The sequence below is a fragment of the Pseudonaja textilis genome, chromosome 7, assembly GCF_049901715.1.
Source record: "Pseudonaja textilis isolate UNSWEBS1 chromosome 7, rPseTex1.2, whole genome shotgun sequence".
Lineage (NCBI taxonomy): Eukaryota > Metazoa > Chordata > Lepidosauria > Squamata > Elapidae > Pseudonaja > Pseudonaja textilis.
In genome coordinates this window covers 6,864,577-6,884,687 of record NC_141996.1, presented here as the reverse complement: position 1 = coordinate 6,884,687, position 20,111 = coordinate 6,864,577, and the positions used below count along the sequence as shown (strand labels likewise).

General features: G+C 42.7%; 1 protein-coding gene across 3 annotated transcripts; it reads left to right on the top strand.

Annotated features, from left to right (window-relative positions):
• Positions 1 to 467: 467 nt before the first annotated feature.
• Positions 468 to 19,181, top strand: CCDC90B (coiled-coil domain containing 90B). 3 transcript variants are annotated; one of them, XM_087936943.1, is made up of 9 exons: positions 468 to 625; positions 8,007 to 8,126; positions 10,468 to 10,571; positions 10,689 to 10,790; positions 11,102 to 11,143; positions 14,062 to 14,133; positions 14,767 to 14,820; positions 15,438 to 15,552; positions 17,917 to 19,181. In XM_087936943.1, exons 1-9 carry the CDS (start codon positions 562 to 564, stop codon positions 17,970 to 17,972), a joined length of 729 nt encoding a protein of 242 aa, XP_087793069.1. In that variant the 5' UTR covers positions 468 to 561; the 3' UTR covers positions 17,973 to 19,181. The 3 variants fall into 3 exon arrangements, with proteins under 3 accessions (XP_087793069.1, XP_026562739.2, XP_087793070.1); XM_026706954.2 differs by lacking the exon at positions 468 to 625 and adding an exon at positions 6,221 to 6,382; XM_087936944.1 differs by lacking the exons at positions 468 to 625; positions 10,468 to 10,571.
• Positions 19,182 to 20,111: the final 930 nt, after the last annotated feature.

Below are 20,111 nucleotides of genomic sequence, written 5' to 3'. Positions count from 1 at the left end.
AAGCTATTTCCCACAGCACTCGAAGGCCGGACAAGAAATAATGGATGGAAACTGATCAAGAAGAAATTCAACTTAGAAATAAGAAGAAATTTTCTGACAGTGAGAACCATCAACCCATGGAACAGAAGTTGCCTTCGGAAGTTGTGGGAGCTTTATCCCAAGAAGAGACTGGACTGCCATCTGTCAAAAATGGTGTAGGATCTGCTTGGGGCGTGGGGTTGGACTAGATGACCTGCAAGGTCCCTTCCAACTCTGTTATTCTGTATCTGATCTGCAAAAAGGTGGGAAGGAGAAGAGGACGTATTGCCTCTTTGCTGCCATCTAGCAGTCGGGACTTTTGAAGTCCGCTCGGCATACATTTCCCATCGTGCTTTGAGGCCAGAGGAGGTGGGGAAAAGAAAAGAACGTCGGTCCGATAAAAACTACATTTCCCAGAGAGCCACGGGTTCCAAATCGGAAGTCACTCTTTTTTTTAAAAAAAAAAAAAGGAAACGTGCTTCGGGTGTGTTTTGGTGGAAATTCTGCTTTCCCAGCAAGGATCCGGTGGGAAAGGTTTTGCAAATGAGCGCAAGGCTTGTGAGTCTGTTGCTGCGGGGCGTCCACAGCTCTTCTACACGCTTCAGGGGTGAGAAAACTTTTAGTCTCTTCGCTTGCAATCTGATAAGCCGAGAACGCAAGTTTATTTCGCCCGGGTTTGTCCCCAAGCGATGTTGCTGTTGGGCTGGATGATGTCTCAGAATTACATCTGAGCAATTGTCTGAAGTATTACATCTGAGATTAACTCAATCTGCCGAAACAAAATCAAATCAAACCTGTGTTAAAACTACTTTTAAAACTCAGTTTAGCTAGATATTAGTTTGCATTTAGTTTGTGCTTCGTTGCACTCTCTATCTCTATTTATCATACACACATACACACATGTATGTATGTATGTATATTTACTATCTATTATATATATATATATATATATATATATATATATATATATATATATATATATATATATATATATATATATATATATATATACATACATACATATATACTTGTTTTCTGGACCAAAGATCCACATACATATATACATATATACACACATATATACACATATATATACATATATATACATACATACATACATACATACACACATACACACATACATGCATGTATATGTTTTCTTAAGTTTTCGCGGGTACTTACATGTATGGCATTCAGCTTTGTTCGGGTATTTTCCCACGTCATTGTAGTTGTGCTTTTAAAGTTGTAGCAACGTTTCGGCAGAATCTCATCTGCCATACACATACTATATATTTTTATATCTCTATATATTTATATCTATATGAATTTATACCTATCACACACACACACATATATCCATATCTATGTATATTTTTCTATCTATATGATATAGGATTTCCTGCTTGAATAGGAGGCTGGACTAGAAGACCTCTAAGGTCCCTTCCACCTCTATTCTGATTATTCTGATCTATCTATCATTATAACCATAACCATGTTGCTTGTATCTTTACAATTTATATTGTTTTTGTTTGTTTCCTAATATGATTTGATTGCTTATTAGAAATCTATGACTAGGTTTCTAAGTGTTGAATCTTATGGTTCTTGATGAATGTGTTTTTTTCCTTTTTCTTTTTATGTAGACTGAGAGCATTTGTACCAAAGACAAGTTATTTGTATGTCCAATCACACTTGGCCAATAAAGAATTCTGTTCTATGCTATACCATGCCTGATTCTATTCTATTCTATTCTATTCTATTCTATTCTATTCTATTCTGTTATTGGAGACGCTTGTATCGAAGTGCACCCCTGTGAGTGACAATTGTCTGGAGTTCCGTTGCTTGGTTACAGGGAACTGCTGATATGCTTGAGACATGTCCAATTTAGCAAAATGCTGCCTGGTTCGAATGTGTGTAATAAATGCTGAATGACGGGCACAGGATAAGCGCTAACTTGTAGAAATTTATTGATTGTCGCCTTGTAGTCCGAGCAAATTCTCAGGCTACCGTCTTTTTTGAGGGGTGTGACAATGGGCGCCTCCCATTTGGCGAAATCTGTTGGCTCAATGACCCTTTGTTTTAACAGTTTATCCAATTCCGCATCTAGTTTTGGCCGGATAGCTTAATGGGACCCTACGCGGTTTTAGCCTGATTGGGACTGCCTGGGGTCAACTGAGAATGAGATGGGGGTACCGTTATAACACCCCAGCTCTTCGCTGAACACATTCTGCATAATCAGCGAATAAGGAGTCAGTGTCTGAGGTTGAGACAGCATGGACTCCTGTTAGCCCTAGGCCGAGATGGGGAAACCAATCGAGCCCCAACAAGGTGGGTAGATTGCCGTTAACTACCACTAGAGGTAGGTGACCTTTAAAAGCTTTAAAACTGACAAGGAACTTGCCTCTGCCGATTACAGGAATGGTCTTCCCCTGGTAGTCCTTCAGGCTGAACTGGCATCTCTGGAGCCGGCTAGTGGATAGGCTAGGTTGGAGCCTCTTGAGGGTGTTCCACGAGATAATTGAGAGCGCTGACCCTGTGTCAACCTCCATACGGCACGGTTTACCTTCTAAGGAAACGGATAGAGAAATTTTACTAACAGTGTGGCAAGTGTGCTTGGCATGGTGGTGCATGCGACAGTTTAATACTTGCCTCTGTGGTCCCGGAGTGCGAGGGGGTGCCTTTGTGCTGAGCTTTGAGGGGCTTGGCAGACTCTCGCGATGTGTCCCCTTTATGACAGTTATTGCAGGTGGCTCCTTTAAACTTGCAGGTGGCCCTCTGATGAGATCCCCGCAGGCTAGGCACAGGGTGATGTGCTTGGGTGGACCGATGTTTTCTTGTTTGGCCCTACCTGCGGTCGCTCAGTAGTTGGAGAGGCGGTGGACGCCAAGCTTTCATCACTGATGGTTTCCTCTGCTACCACCTCCTCGGAGTGGACTGGAAGTGATGTCAGCTTGGCGCTTGGGCCATGGATTTGGTGGCTGAGTGCGCTGCCAGCTCCGCTGCCAAGGCCTCTCGACTGCTTGTGCGAGGTTGAGGTCTCTTGCGAGAAGGCGCTTTTGCAGGTGGAGGTCCTTGACCCCGCAGACTAATTGATTGAGGAGCATGTCCTCCAGGTAGGTTCCAAACCCACAATGCAGTGCTGCTGTTCTGAGGGCGCCATATACTGATTGATGGTCTCCTTGTCCGCTTGCTTCCTCATACGGAAGGTGAATCTCCTGGCAATCTGTGAGGGCCTGGGAGAATAGTGGTTAGTGAGGATTTCAAGTAACTCAGACCACGGAATGTTTTTCAACTCACGAGGGCCACGAGGGCCGTGGCAGTATCGAAAACGGTGGCTCCACAGTAGATCAGGAAATACGATTTTTCCGATGCTCTCCAGCATCCGCCAGGCCAATTGCGCCGATATAATGATTAAAGCGGTTCTTATATGATTCCCACTTCTCCTCATCTGGTTTGAACGCTGGGAAGACTGGATTGGAATTCATGGTGCTGGGACCGGTAGAATTACCTGTGGAAAAAATCTCTGGGGCAGCAGACAATGTTTAGTGCCTATGGCAGGCAAGTGATTTCAGCTCCGGAGAGGCTTTTCGCAGTCCCTCTCTTTCTCTCTGGGTTAACCACGCTTGGCTGTTAGCCGTTGGCGGCGCTTGGATTCGCGCCTGTGTGGGTGTCAGTGACTAGAGCTACAGCGCTGTGCTGTACTTTAGGGTTGAAATTCAAATGGCAGCCGTTTGAATTTCGCGCTACTAATACTGAGCGGCTGCGGCTCGCAGCGCTTCACTTTCCTGTAGCTTGGCTAACAAGCGGCCACAGACGCTTCTAACTATCGATTCTGACCGCCTCTCTGGCTGCGGATCAGCGTCGCTTTTTTTGTTTGCTCTTTTGTTTGCTGACCGCTCTCTCTGGCATGCGGATCAGCGTTGTTTTATCGCCAACCGATCGCTCTCTCTGGCTGCGGATCGGCGGCTAGTGACTCAGCGGTTGCATGGTGCTTCTGGTAGCCATCCCACCTTCATCGCCAGTGTTAAGTTTGGGAAAAGAGAGGCTGAACCAGAGCATGAGTGCAACAATACTTTATTATACAATAAAGGGCTGATCGTGCTTGCCACGCCTGGAACTGGCTCGCAGCAATCAGCGACTGGTTGGACCCCGCAGCCTGCTTTTATAGCTGGCTGCTGGGGAGAACCAGCCAATGAGGAAAGGGGGAGAACGCCCACTCAAAGTGAATGGACCTGAGTGAGAACTCCTAGAGTTCTCAGGACATAACATAGTCCAACCCCCTCCCCAAGCAGGAGACCCTACACCATTTCTGACAAATGGCACTCCAATCTCTTCTTGAAAGCCTCCAGTGATGACGCTTCCACAATTTCCCAAGGCAACTTCTGTTCCATCGGTTGATTGTTCTCACTGTCAGAAAGTTTCTCTTTATTTCCAGGTTGAATCTCTCCTTGTTCAGTTTCCATCCATTATTCCTTGTCTGGCCTTTGGGTGCTTTAGAAAATAGCTTTACACTTTCCTCCTCTCTGTGGCAGCCCCTCAAATATTGGAAGATGCTATCCTGTCTCCCCTGGTCCTTCTCTTCCCTAGACTAGCCAGGCCCAGTTCCTGCAACCATTCTTCATATGTTTTAGTCTCCAATACTCTAATCATCCTGGTTGCTCTTTTCTGTACTTTTTCTAGAGTCTCAACATCTTTTTTATAGTGTGGCAAAGGAGAGGGAATTTGGAGGAAGACCCAGGCTCGCCCCTTCTTCATCCTATGGCACGCAGGGAGGAACGAAGAAGGGAGCAACATGAGCTGTGTGGCTTATGGGGGAGGAAAGGGCCCTGATGCCCTTCATTAGCTGCAGCTAGGAACACAGTGTTTAAAAAGGGAGTTTACGCACAGCAACTCGTGGGAAGCAAATCATGAGTTATCTTTTATGATCGAGGCTTATCTGGGTTCCTGGCATCTTCCCAACTGTGTGTGCTTCGTTGGCCTTTCAAGTCTGCAATTCCTTATCCTGCCCTGTCCAGTTAATTGCTGCAGCATGGTTTGTGTGGATTTTTATTTACAGTTGATATGTACTTTTGTTTTCGGACTGAATTTCCTTCATTTAAAGACTTTCTTGGAAGAGTTTTTTCTCCAGCCGAAGGTAACCTGGACATTGGGGGCAAAGTTGGAGGTATTAAAGGGTCTTTTCTTATTTATGTGACTGTGTTGTCTTTGTGCCACACCACGGGTCATCACAGGCCTATTGTTTAATTCACAGTATGATGAGTAAAAGGGCTGCGGTGGCTCAATGGCTAAGACGCTGAGCTTGTCGATCAGAAAGCTTGACAGTTTGGCGGTTCGAATCCTTAGCACTGCATAAGGAGTGAGCTCCTGTTACTTGTCCCAGCTTCTGCCAACCTAGCAGTTCAAAAGCACGTAAAAATACAAGTAGAAAAATAGGGACCACTTTGGTGGGAAGGTAACGGCACTTCGTGCGCCTTCTGCATTTAGTCATGCCAGCCACATGACCAAGGAGACGTCTTTGGACAGTGCTGGCTCTTCGGCTTTGTAACAGAGATACGCACCACCCCTTAGAGCCGGAAACAACTAGCATGTATGTGCGAGGGGAACCTTTACCTTTATGATGAGTTAGAAGTATTAAAGATCAATCATTTGGGATTGATCATTACTAGGGGTTATTATATCTGATCTAACCAAGGGACTCATGATAGCAGTCTTCTAATATTTGAGGGGCTGCCACAGAGAGGAAGGGGTCAAGCTATTTCCCACAGCACTCAAAGGCCGGACAAGAAATAATGGATGGAAACTGATCAAGAAGAAATTCAACTTAGAAATAAGAAGAAATTTTCTGACAGTGAGAACAATCAACCCATGGAACAGAAGTTGCCTTCGGAAGTTGTGGGAGTTTTATCACAAGAAGAGACTGGACTGCCATCTGTCAAAAATGGTGTAGGATCTGCTTGGGCGTGGGGTTGGACTAGATGACCTGCAAGGTCCCTTCCAACTCTGTTATTCTGTATCTGATCTGCAAAAAGGTGGGAAGGAGAAGAGAACGTATTGCCTCTTTGCTGCCATCTAGCAGTCGGGACTTTTGAAGTTCGCTCGGCATACATTTCCCATCGTGCTTTGAGGCCAGAGGAGGTGGGGAAAAGAAAAGAATGTCGGCCCGATAAAAACTACACTTCCCAGAGAGCCACGGGTTCCAAATCGGAAGTCACTCTTTTTTTTAAAAAAAGGAAACTTGCTTCGGGTGTGTTTTGGTGGAAATTCTGCTTTCCCAGCAAGGAGCCGGTGGGAAAGGTTTTGCAAATGAGTACAAGGCTTGTGAGTCTGTTGCTGCGGGGCGTCCACAGCTCTTCTGCGCGGTTCAGGGGTGAGAAAACTTTTAGTCTCTTCGCTTGCAGTCTGATAAGCCGAGAACGCAAGTCTGTTTCGCCCGGGTTTGTTCCCAAGCGATGTTGCTGTTGGGCTGGATGATGTCTCAGAATTACATCTGAGCAATAGTCTGAAGTATTACATCTGAGATTAACTCAATCTGCCGAAACAAAATCAAATCAAACCTGTGTTAAAGCTACTTTTAAAACTCAGTTTAGCTAGATATTAGTTTGCATTTAGTTTGTGCTTCGTTGCACTCTCTATCTCTATTTATCATACACACATACACACACATATATGTATGTATATATATTTACTATCTAATATATATATATATATATATATATATATATATATATATATATATATATATATATATATATATATATACATACATACATATATTTGTTTTCTGACCAAAGATCTCACATACATATATACATATGGATCTTGTTATATACACATTTATAGATATATATACATCTTACATAGAAATACACACATAACACATACATGCATGTAAGATTTCAAGTTTTACTACATGTATATATTTATTGGTATATACGTCATATATATATATTATATATATATACACATCTCATCATACACATACTATATATTTTTATATCTCTATATATTTATATCTATATGAATTTATACCTATCACACACACACACACATATATCCATATCTATGTATATTTTTCTATCTATATGATATAGGATTTCCTGCTTGAATAGGAGGCTGGACTAGAAGACCTCTAAGGTCCCTTCCACCTCTATTCTGATTATTCTGATCTATCTATCATTATAACCATAACCATGTTTGTATCTTTACAATTTATATTGTTTTTGTTTGTTTCCTAATATGATTTGATTGCTTATTAGAAACCTATGACTAGGTTTCTAAGTGTTGAATCTTATGGTTCTTGATGAATGTGTTTTTTTCCTTTTTCTTTTTATGTTGACTGAGAGCATTTGTACCAAAGACAAGTTCTTTGTATGTCCAATCACACTTGGCCAATAAAGAATTCTGTTCTATGCTATACCATGCCTGATTCTATTCTATTCTATTCTATTCTATTCTATTCTATTCCTGATTCTATTCAATTCTATTCTATTCCTGATTCTATTCTATTCTACTTATGATTCTATTTTATTCTATGCTATTCCTGATTCTATTCTATATTCGATTCTATTCCTGATTCTATTCTATTCCTGATTCTATTCTGTTCTGTTCTGTTCTGTTCTATGTTATTCCTGATTCTATTCTATATTCTGTTCTATTTCTGATTCTATTTTATTCTATTCTATTTTCTATCTATCTTGCCTATCTACAGTATCTATATATTGAAATGCAACAAATATATATAAATGCTATATGTATGTATACGTGTGCATATATTGCAAGAAGGGACAAAGGTGTGTTGGTACAATTCCTCAATTGGCTTCTTTCATTTTGGCTCAAAGAGTCATAGAAACTCCACTGTGGAGGCGCTGGCTGGGGAATTCTGGGAGTTGAAGTCCACGCACCTTCTGAGGTTTGGAAAAACCCGACCTTAGAAGGTGATCAAATTTTATTTGACATAAGCAAGACAAACTCAATCGTACCACACTTCTCAGGTTTTGCTGCGTCGGCCTCAGCGCAGTCCTACGATATGAGAAGAGTCGAAATCACTCCACTGGAGCAACGGAAACTCAACTTCGACACCCATCGACTTGTGCGAGATCTAGAAGCCCATGGTGAGCAAACAACACCTCCTGTTCTGACCCATGCCCTTTTCCAACAAATCAAACACAATCCAAAAGGAACAGAAACCTTGTAATGCTTTTACAAAATAATTAGCTGCGATAAGCACAAGACTTGCCAAAAGATAACAGACAAGAAATAATTTGCAAAATAAGAATCTCCAAATACAAACTCAGGATACTGGAATGTCCCCGAGGCTGGAGTTTCAAAATGTCTTTGCCTTCTGCAAAGAACGTCTGATTTACAGCTGGCTTTTATCTTCTTGAAGGAGGGCCCATTACCTTGCAGCCTTACTCCAGAGTCTCCCGTGCTGTTGTAACTGCTCTTTCCTACGAGTGGCCCTACCTGCACTTGGCACAGGCTCCTCGAGAACCTCCTCATCGCTGCTGCCAGCCCCCACAATCTCTGAAGGCAGCAGTCCACTCCCTAAAGGTTCTGGCCCCTCATCTGAGTCCTCACTCTCTTCAGCCATCCGTACCTGCTGTTGCTGGCTTACCACAACACCTCCAGTGAAAAGTGTCTCTAAGAGAGCTTTTCCTCCATGCAATCACAATAGTTCTTAGACCAGGGGGGACCCCAAACTTGGCAACTTTAACACTTGTGGATTTCAACTCCCAGAATTTGGGGAGTTGAAGTCCACAAGTCTTAAAAGTTGCCAAGTTTGGAAGATTTCTGTCTTAGACTTACGCAGGTAGTCCTCGACTTAATAACCACAATGGAGCACAAAGCTTCTGTTGTTAATGGAGACATCTGTTTTACGACCTTTCTTGCCACCATTGTTGAGTGAATCATGGTGTCAACCCATACAAATATTTCTATGGTCTTTTTAGAGTTGCCAGCAGAAAGGGAGGGGGGGAGCAGTGCGGCAGCTTGCAAACCGAAACTGCATTCCATAAATAATTTTTTCAAAGTTAGTAACTAGGTGACTGAAGTTTCTGCCGCCCAAAATTCTAACTGGAGAGTGTGATTGATGACTCTTGGCTATGGATGTGTCCCATTGGAGAATATGAATTATGATACACCCAGGGTGTGGGGGGGAAAACCAGGGTCAAGGGTGACAATGAATTAGGTGTCTCAGAGTCAGCTACACCCAGGCAATGCCGGCATGTTTACTCCTAATAAATCCTTTTGAAGTTTTGGAAATTTGGCTCGAGACTCATGATTTGGATGGGGGTAACTGCCAGAATCCTGACAAACGGCCTTTGTTCAGTTAGTAGCCCCGTCGTTAAATGAATCTGGCTTCCGTCTTGACTTTGCTTGTCAGAAGGTTGCAAAAGGGGCTCACCTGACCCCTCCCCCAGGGCACAGCACTGGTCATGAATATGAATCCAGTTGCCAAGCCTCTGAATTTTGATCACGGGGATCCTGCAAAAGGTCACTGAGTGATTGTGAGGATGTTACAACAGTCAAAAGTGTCAAAAACGATCATTCAGTGCCATTGTAACTTCAAACGGTCACTAAACGAAGTTTTGTAAGTCGAGGACTACCTGTGCAGCTTTCTTGCCAGTATCACGGACTTGGTTATCCCATCATTGCCTTCTAGAATGTTTCTCAACTTTCTTGTCTAACTCATCCTGGGATTCCTCGGTTGCTTCCCATCCAAATCCTAACCAGTCTTGACCCTGCTTAGCTTCCAAAGCCCTAGTAAGGTCCCTGCAGTGTTGCCACCCCCACTTCCTTATAAACGTGAAGATGGCGTGGAGAACAAATAGCATGATGAAACCATGTGGATTACAAGTAGGATAAGAGGAAAAAAATGAGTTCTGCTTTTCAACTTGTTAATACGAACTCTGAATTCACTAGATCAGGGGTGTCAGACTCAAGGATGTGGTTGGATCCAGCCTGCAGGCCCCAACTCAAGGACAAGGATCTTCAAACTTGGCAAGTTTAAGACTTGCGGACTTCAACTCCCAGAATTCCTGAGCTAACACGACTGGAGGAGGAATTCTGGGAGTTGAAGTCCGCAAGTTTTAAAGCTGTTAGATTTGAAGATCCCTGCTCAAATATGTGGTCAGACCCAGCTTGCGGAGCCCAAACTCAAGGATGTGCTTGGATCCAGCCCGCAGGGTCCAAATTCAAGGATGTGGTTGGATCTGGCCTGCAGGGCCCTCCTGGAAAATGTAAGGGCCCGGCCCACGTCACTTCGGCTTGGTCTACCCAATGCGAAGAGGAAACATGGCAACAGTTTGGGGAGTGGCGTTAAGCTGGCCACACCCACACAGTTGGCCACGCCCCCCCAGCCCCCAAGGTCAACCACAGCCCTGATGCGGCCCTCAGTGAAATTGAGTTTGACACCCGGGCACTAGATTAAGGTGTACTTTACATACTCAACAGGGTTTGCAAAAGAACAGGCTGAAACAGTCGTCTCGGCATTGATGAGTTTGTCAGCGGTCAGCCTAGATACCGTCTACAAGGATATGGTGACGCAAGCCCAACAGGTAACCAAACCGGCGGTTATTCCTTGGTTGCATCCCTTTGCCAGAAAACAACACACATTTCAGGTGCCTTGCAACATTTTGTGGGTAGATGCGTGTGCTTTTATTTTACGTTTTTAGGAAATAACTTTGCAGCAGATCATGTTTCAACTGGATTCCATTCGCAAGGACATGGTAATTCTTGAGAAGAGCGAATTTGCCAATTTGAGAGCAGAAAACGAGGTATTATCCCCTCCCCTCTCAAAAAAAAATCCCCCCCACCCTGAGATGTATTTGTTTAACTTGTGAAGGGTTTTCTGCAAAAATCGACATGTTTTTCGCATTTCGTAGGTTAGGTGCAGTGTTTCCAATTCAGTCCCAAACAGGAGCTTGTGGGGGGGATGGCTGGTTGAAGCCCTTTTAAAGCAGCTGCATTGTGGCTCAGCTATGTCATCGACAGTTACGGCTGTGAAAGTTAACATGCTTGTATATTTTGCTGTTGCAGCTCCTATATACCATCCGCTGTTTCTCTGCTTTCTTCCTCTCTTCCTTAGAAAATGAAAATTGAATTGGATCAAGTTAAACAGCAACTAATGGTAAGTAGACCAGGAACAGCCAAGTGGTTCAGTTTGAGGATGGAGCATAAACCTGCTTTTAAAAAGAATTGCGGGTGATCTTTTCTTTTTTTAATATTTTTTTATTTTTAATATAATCATTTCATCCTCAGTTGAACAGTGTTTTGTCTGCGTACAAATCTATTTGTTAAACAATAATCAAAATTACAACAGCCTTCATGAAATTAATATTGATTCTGCAATCTTGAACATAATATTATTCCACATATTCTACAATATTAACATAATGTTCAATATACTAGTCATAATATTTACTTACCTCTTTTAACGTGTCTTCTTTATTTTGTCTCCCTACTTCTAACTTCCATTTTTATTATTTAACCATTGATAAAATAGATTCCACACCCTACAGTTTTCGGTTTGCTCTTTCTCCTTAATTGCCAGTGTTAAATCTATTCATTTCCACACATTCTAATATTTTCTTAATCACATCCTCATCGGTAGGTATCTCTTCACTCTTCCAATTTTGTGCAAATACAATTTTGCCAGCAATTAATATATGAATAACTAAATACGCATTTTCCTTACTGTATTTTTCAGGTAGAATCCCCAATAGAAATATTTCTGATTTTAAGTCAATAGGTTGTTTTATCATTTTTTTCAAACCATGTATGTATTTTTGTCCAGTATTTTTTTGTTGTTGTTGCTTTTGAGCAAGACAACCACATATGATAATGTGATCCAGGTATCTGGTGGCACTTCCAGCATTTAGCCAATTTGTCTTTAAACACCCTTGCCAGCCTAGCTGGTTCAAAATGCCATCTGTAAAACATTGTATTCAAATTTTCTTTGTATGATGATCTTTCCAACGAGGTGTCCTTGATATTCTCTGAGCTTGGGTTTTTTTTCCTTCTTACAGATGTTTCATTACCCATTACTCATCACTAGCTTTGAAAATATTAACCTAATCTGTATAACGAAACATCTGCAAGGAAAACAAACCCGACCTGGGGGACCATCAAGGACCTCTCATTTCAACCCTGAGCTACAAAATATTTTCCTTTATTTAGAATTTTTCAATGCAAGAAAACCTCGCCCTCTTAGGTTTGCTGTAGAATCGGAACCCCTACAGACCAATTCTGAGTATTTTTAGCCCCTGGTCTATAGGAGGTCCAATTCTGCAGCAAACCTAAGAGGGAAAGGTTTTCTTGAATTGAAAAGTTCCAAATAAAGGAGAATATTTGCAGCTTGGGGTTAAAATGAGGGGTCTTTGGTACTCTCTGAGCTTGGTGGGGGTTTTTTTCTGGCAGATATTCATTATCTGGCCCTTTGGCTGTCTGTGTTTGGACTTGTGGATTGCTTTTACTTTGAAGAAAATGGCTGCTTCTTTTTTTTCAGTTTATGTATGTCCATATGTGAATTCCTACTCACTTGTCAGCCCTATTGGTTTGCCCCTCTACAACAGTTCCAGATATCTTATACTGACTCTTTGGGGAAACTCGGTAGAGATTCTCAGTCATCCAGGTCTTGGTTGTCCCAAAGGTGCTTTTTCAGGAGGCAACTGGATTTTCTTGATTTTTTACTTTTATAGATGTTTCTTTTTTCATCCAAGAAGCTTCTTCGGCTCTGTTTGGATGGTAGGGAATGGAAGGATTTATACTCCTTGCAGACACCTGGTCGCTTGCATTGTTTTTAGAGAGTCATTGAGGCTACTTGGAAGTTCATCTGTGTCCTCAGGATCACCTGACTGGTGCACCTGGTTCCTGTAGTCTGCAATTTTTTTTTTCCTTTTCCCTCTGGAAATCTATTTCTACTCCCACACCATTCGAAGGGTCTTCATCCCAAATTGTATAGCTAAAAGTCTTGTAGAGATTCTCAGTCTTAACCATGACCTGAATGGCTGAGAATCTCTACAGACTTTTTAGCTATACAATTTGGGATGAGCACCCTTCGAATGTGTGGGAGTAGGAATGGATTTCCAGAGGGAAAAAAGTGCAGACTACAGGAACTATTCAGGTGACCTTGAGGACACAGATAAACCTCCAAGTGGCCTCAACGACCCTCTGAAAGGATGCAAATGACCAGCTGTCTGCAAGGAATATAAATCCTTCCATTCCCCACCATCCAGTCAGAATTGAAGAAGCTTCTTGGGTGAGAAGCGAAACGTCGTCAAAAGAAAAAAAACAAGAAAATCCATTTGCCTCCTGAAAAAAAAAACACCTTTGGGAAAATTAATTGCCCACCGTTGCATCAACTGTCTTTGCCTTTGGAAAACCTGGAGCAACACCCTACCCAGCCCTTATCGCATTCTTCCACATGTTGCAAATCATGCCTTGATAAAGATGCTAGTCCCTAGAATTGTGCGTGCGCAACAGTGGAAAAATGAAGGGATCCCTACAGATGAAAGTATAATTTAAAAAAAATATGTTAGAATGTGCAGAAATGGATAAATTAACACTTAAAACGAAGGAGAAGGAAGAAACGGAATATTTTTTAACATGGTATTAACAGTGGTTAACTAACAGAAGCAGAAGTTAGAAATTTAAAAGCATAAGAGGATGATTAATTGCATAAGGAATCGGATGAGCAAATACTATTATTATGTGATCATTACTAATGTTATGAATGTCATTGCTATTATCAGTATTATTTCTCAAAATTAACTGTACCCAGACAACGCACTGTTTATGTAGACGTTGAATTTTTTTAGGTTTAATAATAAAATAAAAATAATGAGAATAAAATAAAGATGCTAGTCCCAACTGTGCAGCAGCAGGAAATCAGTGTGTCACGCCAGCCGCTGAAATTCGGGTGTCAAATAGCACGATCTGCAAAGAGAAAACAGAATTTTCAGGCAGGCTTGAAAATTCGAGTGGGGCGGGGAGAACATTCTGTTTTCTCCTTCCTAAAATTGAGAGGGGGGTGTTTTTTCTTTGAAGAACGAAACTAACCAGATCAGAGCTGAAAACAAGCTGGACATCAACTTGGAGAGAAGCCGAGTGACCGATATGGTGAGTAGTTTTGCGTCGGTATTTTTTTTTTCTTACGTACAAGTAGTCCTTGAGTTACAACCATAAGGGAAATCCAAATTTCTGTTGCTGAGCAAAACAATTGTTCAGTGAGCTTTGTCCCCATTTTGTTATCTTTTTTTGTTTTGCCACAGTCGTTAAGTGAATCTTTTGAGCATTAAGTGAATCATGTCATTAATTATGTGGTCATAGAGGATCCTCTGTAGCGCAGTGGTTAGAGTATTGCATGCTACTTCTGCAGCCAGCTGTCTACAATTTGGCAGTTCAAATCCCACCAGGCTCAAGGTTGACTCAACCTTCCATCCTTCCGAGGTGGGTAAAATGAGGACCCAGATTGTTGGGGGTGATATGCTGACTCTGTAAACCACTTAGAGAGGGCTGTAAAGCACTATAAAGTGGTATATAAGTGCTATTGCTATTAAGCGAATCTGGCTTACCCCCATGGACTGTGCGTGTCAGAAGCCAGCTGGGAAGGTTTTTCTGTGCCATGGTAACCTCAAACAGTCATTAAATGAACAGTTGTAAGTTAAGGACAGCTTGTACTTTTTGAGCTGATTGTTTGAGCTGTTTGTTTTTAAATTTTTATTTTTGTTCTTTTTTTTTTTAATTCTCCAGTTCACGGATCAAGAAAGAAAGCTGATGGAAGCCTCCACAGAATTTCATAAAAAAGTAAGCGTTTGAATCGTTTTTGTTCTAGATCCGTGGTGGCGCACCTGTGGCACACAGGTGGCATGCAGTGCCATTTGTGCAGGCTCGCACGCCTCAGCCAAACTTACTTGAACTGCGCATGTGCGTGCCTCCCAGCTGATTTTCGGCCTATTTGAGGCCGTTTTTGCCCTCCTAGAGGCTCAAAGGAAGCCTTTGCAGCCTCGGGAGGCCGAAAAACAGGCCTTACCGGAAGTGCCCGTTTTCAGCCTTCAGAGGGCCTCTGGAGCTCGGGGGAAGCAGTTTTCACCCTCCCAGAGGCTCAAGGGAAGGCCCTGCAGCCTCGGGAGACTGAAAAACAGGCCTTCTGGAAATGCTGAAATGGGGCCATTTTCAGCCTCCAGAGGCTGTCTTCAAGCCTCCAGGAGGGCGAAAATGGCCTTCCCCCAGGCTCCAGAGGTCTTCCAGAGGCTGAAAACGGGCACTTCCGGTATTTCCGGAAGGTCCATTTTTCGGCCTCCTGAGGCTGCAGAGGTTTCCCTTGAGCCTGTTCCTAAGGAATGTTGATGCCACACTAAGCCACAGGGACAAAATGGCCTGCTCATTTTGGATGCCAAATGATGCTCTGTATGTCCTTCTAGGATTCCAGCACCAACAGTTCTCTGACGGAAGTCAACAATAAAATAGATGCTGAGATTGCCGCTCTCAAAACACTCATGGAGTCGAATAAGCTGGAAACCATCCGGTACTTAGCAGGTAGGTGCCTGGCTCATTAAAAGCCAGCCCACAATGTGGGGATGCTTAGCGACTCAAACAAACGGACAGCGTTTTCTGTAGCTGCTGATTGATAAGAGACATGGTGGCGCAGTGGTTAGGAGGCGGTATTGCAGGCTAAATCTGCCGACTGTCAGCAGTTCGATCCTGATGGGGTTCAAGGTTGACTCAGCCTTCCATCCTTCCGAGGTCGGTGAAATGAGGACCCAGATTGTTGGGGGCAATAGGCTGACTCTATAAACTGCTTAGAGGGGGCTGTAAAGCGTGGTGAAGTGGTATATAAGTCTAAGTGCTATTGGGAAGCAAGGACGGGAAGGGAAGGAAAGGAAAGGGCTGTGGTGGCGCAGAGGTTACAATGCAGTATTGCAGGCTAACTCTGCCGACTGCTAGCAGTTCGACCATACACCCTCACCATCCTTCCAAGTTGGGTAAACTGAGGACCCAGATTGTTGGGGGGGGCAAGAGGCTGACTCTGTAAACCTCTTTGAGAGGGCTGTAAAGCACTGTAAAGCGGTATATAAGTCTTAAGTGCTACTGCTATTGCTAGTTCAGTTATTTACTCTCATTTCATACTATTCCTCACTTGTTTTCTGTTTTCTTTTGCTTTAATAATTTAATAAAAGATGGCAAAGGGTCTGGAGGCTAAATCATATCATGAACGACTGAGGGAACCAGGCATGTCTAGTCCAGTGAAGAGAAGGACTCGGGGTGACATGTTACTTCAAATAGAATTAATTTTCCTTCTCCTTCCTGGAGATTTTCAGTCATCCAGGGCATTGTTGTCTGAAAGGTGCTTTTTCAAAAGGCAACTGGACCGTTTTTTTCCTTGAGGAAGAAGACGACGTTTTGCTTCTTATCCAAGAAGCTTCATCCGTTCTGACAGAAGGATAGAAGAATGGAAGGACTCAGTTCTGAGCAGTCAAAACAGATGAAGCTTCTTAGATAAGAAGCAAAACTACTTCTTCTTCCTGAAGGAAAACAACAGTCTGGTTGCCTTTTGAAAAAGCACCTTTGAGGTCTTCTCACACGTTTTCCTGGACTAAGCTCATGTGCTGCTAACAGGCTCTGTGTAACTTCTCCAAAGTCACTTGTGGGATCCTCTGCAGTGTTCTCCTTGGCGGACCTTTTCACGGGCAGTTGGTTGAACATTTGTTGGACATGGCTTAGTGGATACTTAGTGGATACTTCTGGTGCTTAGTGGATACTTGACCTGCACGAGGGGTTTGGACCGGAAGACCCATCGGCAGAGGTGGGATTCAGCCGGTTTGGGCTGGTTCACCTGAACTGGGTGTTAAATTTACATCTGATTCGCCGAACCAGTAGCTGGCCCCACCCATCCCTCCCCTCCCCGGAGTTTCCACGCAGCCCTCTTTGGATGTTAGTAACCACAATGTCCACGTGGAGACTCTGGGCGGATGAAAAACAGCCTTCCTGGAAGTTCTGGGAGCTTCAGGAGACAAGGGAGGCCCTTTTCACCCTCCCAGAGGCCCGAGGGAAGCCTCCGGACTATGAGGAAGATGAAAAAAAATGGCCCTCCTGGAGATTCCAGTAGGCCACACCCATCATGGCCATGCCCACCCAGCAACCAGGCAGAGAACTGGTTGTTGGGGGGTTTGAATCCCATCCCTACCCATGGGGTCCTTTCCAATTTGTACATTGAAATGCAGGGTTCCTCTCAACATCTCTAAGGTGGCCACAAAGCCTCTGTTTGAAGGCCTCTTGTGAAGCTCTTCAGATGGTATAGAAGGGTGAAGGCAATTGGCACAAAACTTTGGGGGATTGGGGGTAATTTTTATTTTTATTTTTAAACATATATCAACATCATTTCATGGACAGCGTGGCTTCTGAGTGTCATTCATTTTGATTCAAAAAGTAATATTAATACAAATGAAAATGACTACATTAATCAAACTTACGTGACCTAATGTTATGCGTCTCTGCATCAGCACATAATCCTTCATTTTTCAATTATTCAATATTTGCTACATCCTTCTAGTAGTAATAGCATTATTTTTGAATGTACCTTTTTCAAAATCTTAACCTCTAGTATTCACTTTAGATGTATTATGTAAAAATATGTATAACAATATTCCCCCTATTTCTAATTTTTTAATCTATTCTAATTTTTAGTACAGCCAATCTTGTTTTTTTTAATAAGAATCCTTCCTATCCATCATCCCTCATTCTCTTGGAAATTTCACTTCTTCTCTCTTTGACTTGCCTCCCATACTCCTCCCTTGGGTCCTTATCTACATCTTTCATGTTCAACCCAAGATGAAACTTTTGAACCAAAAAAGGTTCACTATTTTTTTTTCTTCTAATTTTTTTTTCTTCTTCTAATTTCAGCTTCTGTTTTCACCTGCCTTGCCATTGCTTTGGGATTTTATCGATTTTGGAAATAAGCCTACCAATGGGAAGAAGAAAAAAAAGGAAGAAAAACACGCCTCATTGGACACCTCCAACATATCTGAGATAATATCTTCGGGTTGATCCTTTTTCAGCATTCTTTCAACATCCAGTGATCTGTCTTCCATCCCTCTGGACAGAATAGCTCAATTTGTGCCTCATTGGAGGCTTGTAGAGGGTGATCTATTGGAGCCCAAGAGATCTATGGAAAACTAGAAAAGGGAGGTAAAAGATTAACGATCCAAAAGTTGCAACCAGCTATCGTGTCATGTACTACAGCTGGTTTTCTCTTCTCCAGCCTGATCCTCTTAGCCTTCCTCCTTTGCGTTGAATCTTCCTGCAGTTGAGTTGGGACCGTAGCTTTGAGAATTCAGATTGGCTGTGAATTTACACCATTGCGCTCCAAACATATCCGGAAGGTCCCAACATCAGAACATTGGTTTCCGTGAGCAAGGGTGTTCACAAGAGCTACTGGCAGAGAAATTTCTTCCCATCAGGTATTCCACTGCCCTCATACATAACACCACTAGAGATTATGTCTCACTTGACATGAGAAAACCAACCCACGGAGAATGTTCAAAAACTGGTTTACCCTTGATGTCTAAGGTGACTGAATGTATTGCCAAAAAAAAAAAAAATTCCCCTGCAGAACACGTAACACTACTTTTATTTCATTCTTGATTGGAAATCTAGGCCCTTTCTAGATTAGTATTCTCAGGATGGCATAGCTTTCAAATGCATGGACTTCAACTCCCAGAATTCTCTTAACCTCCTTGACTTTTGCTGGGAATTCTGGGAACTGAGAAGCATGCATCTGAAGAGACTATAACTTAGCCACCCGGGGTCCCTTATATAGGGGAGATAGGTGACAGAAAAAAATTAAATATATAATAGTTTCAGAAAAGGCTGAAAGATCTGGGACCGTGTTTTTCAACCTTAGCAACTTTTAAGATGGGTGGACTTCAACTCTCAGAATTCTTCAGTCAGCCATGCTGGCTGGGGAATTCTGGGAGTTGAAGTCCACTCATCTTAAAAGTTGCTAAGGTTGAAAAACACTGATCTGTGATATCTTTCAGTTCTGTTCTCTACCAGTTGTTGGCTGAAACTAACTCTGGGACCTTTTGAGGTGCTTTATCACTAAATCTTGGCCTTTTTCAGGTAAGCAAAAACAAATAAAAATAAAACAAGGTGCCTTTTAAAGTTTAGCTTAGCACTGTTTATAAGGAATGTCAGAGCATTTATTTTCAGATTGCTGCAGTCTCTGAATTCTCTTTTGTGGTCATCCAGTGGAAGTTACTACTGGGTGCATTTGTTAATCTGAGATGCTCTTGCCTGATTACTCTTCTTCCCTTATCAAGGATTGGATTCACCTTAACCAATTGGCTGTTTTGGGGAAGTCAAAACACTTGCTAGTACATCCACATGACTCGCTCTGGCTTGTTAGCCATATCTTATCGAATGAGTCTTGAGGCATGGTGGTTAGAAGGCAGTATTTCAGGCGAACTCTGCCCACTGCCAGCAGTTTGATCCTGACCGGTTCAAGGTTGACTCAGCCTTCCATCCTTCCGAGGTTGGTAAAATGAGAATCCAGATTGTTCGGTCAGCGATAGGCTGACTCTTTAAACTGCTTTCAGAGGGCTGTAAAAACACTATTAAACGATATATAAGTCTCAGTGCTATTGCTTTTAGGCAATACATGAAATCATAAATCTATGGTTTATAGACTGCCGTGGCTGGCAGTCTGATTTTCGGGACTTTTGTCTATTCAAGGAAGGTGATGCTAAATTTCCACGCAGCCGTCGGCACACTCCAAAAACGACAAGCCAAGATTGAAAGGTATCATGCAGGTAGTTAAAAAACCCACCCACCCCACAACTGCAGAAAAGCTCCGAAATTATGGCTCCGTCGTAGGGGAAATGTCCAAAGAAAAACAGTTGTTTTATTTTTGATACCTCTGCTTTGTCCCAACGGTACATAAGCCACATGGGAGGTTGGATGAGTTAAACCCATGGGTGTTTACATAAGATGGGGTGTCCAGATTACATACAATGGTGGCCCCCAAGCTTTGGGGCATGGACTGGTTCTGTGGAGAGAGGTTTTTCTGTGGACCAGTGCAGGGGAGGGAGGCGCAGTTG

Bases quoted from the DNA above. Each gene is read 5' to 3' on its own strand.
- CCDC90B (XM_087936943.1), top strand. From the start codon at position 562: ATGAGCGCAAGGCTTGTGAGTCTGTTGCTGCGGGGCGTCCACAGCTCT. The intron at 8,127-10,467 runs GTGAGCAAACAA...CATACTCAACAG, and splicing joins GCGAGATCTAGAAGCCCATG to GGTTTGCAAAAGAACAGGCT. The intron at 10,791-11,101 runs GTATTATCCCCT...TCTCTTCCTTAG, and splicing joins ATTTGAGAGCAGAAAACGAG to AAAATGAAAATTGAATTGGA.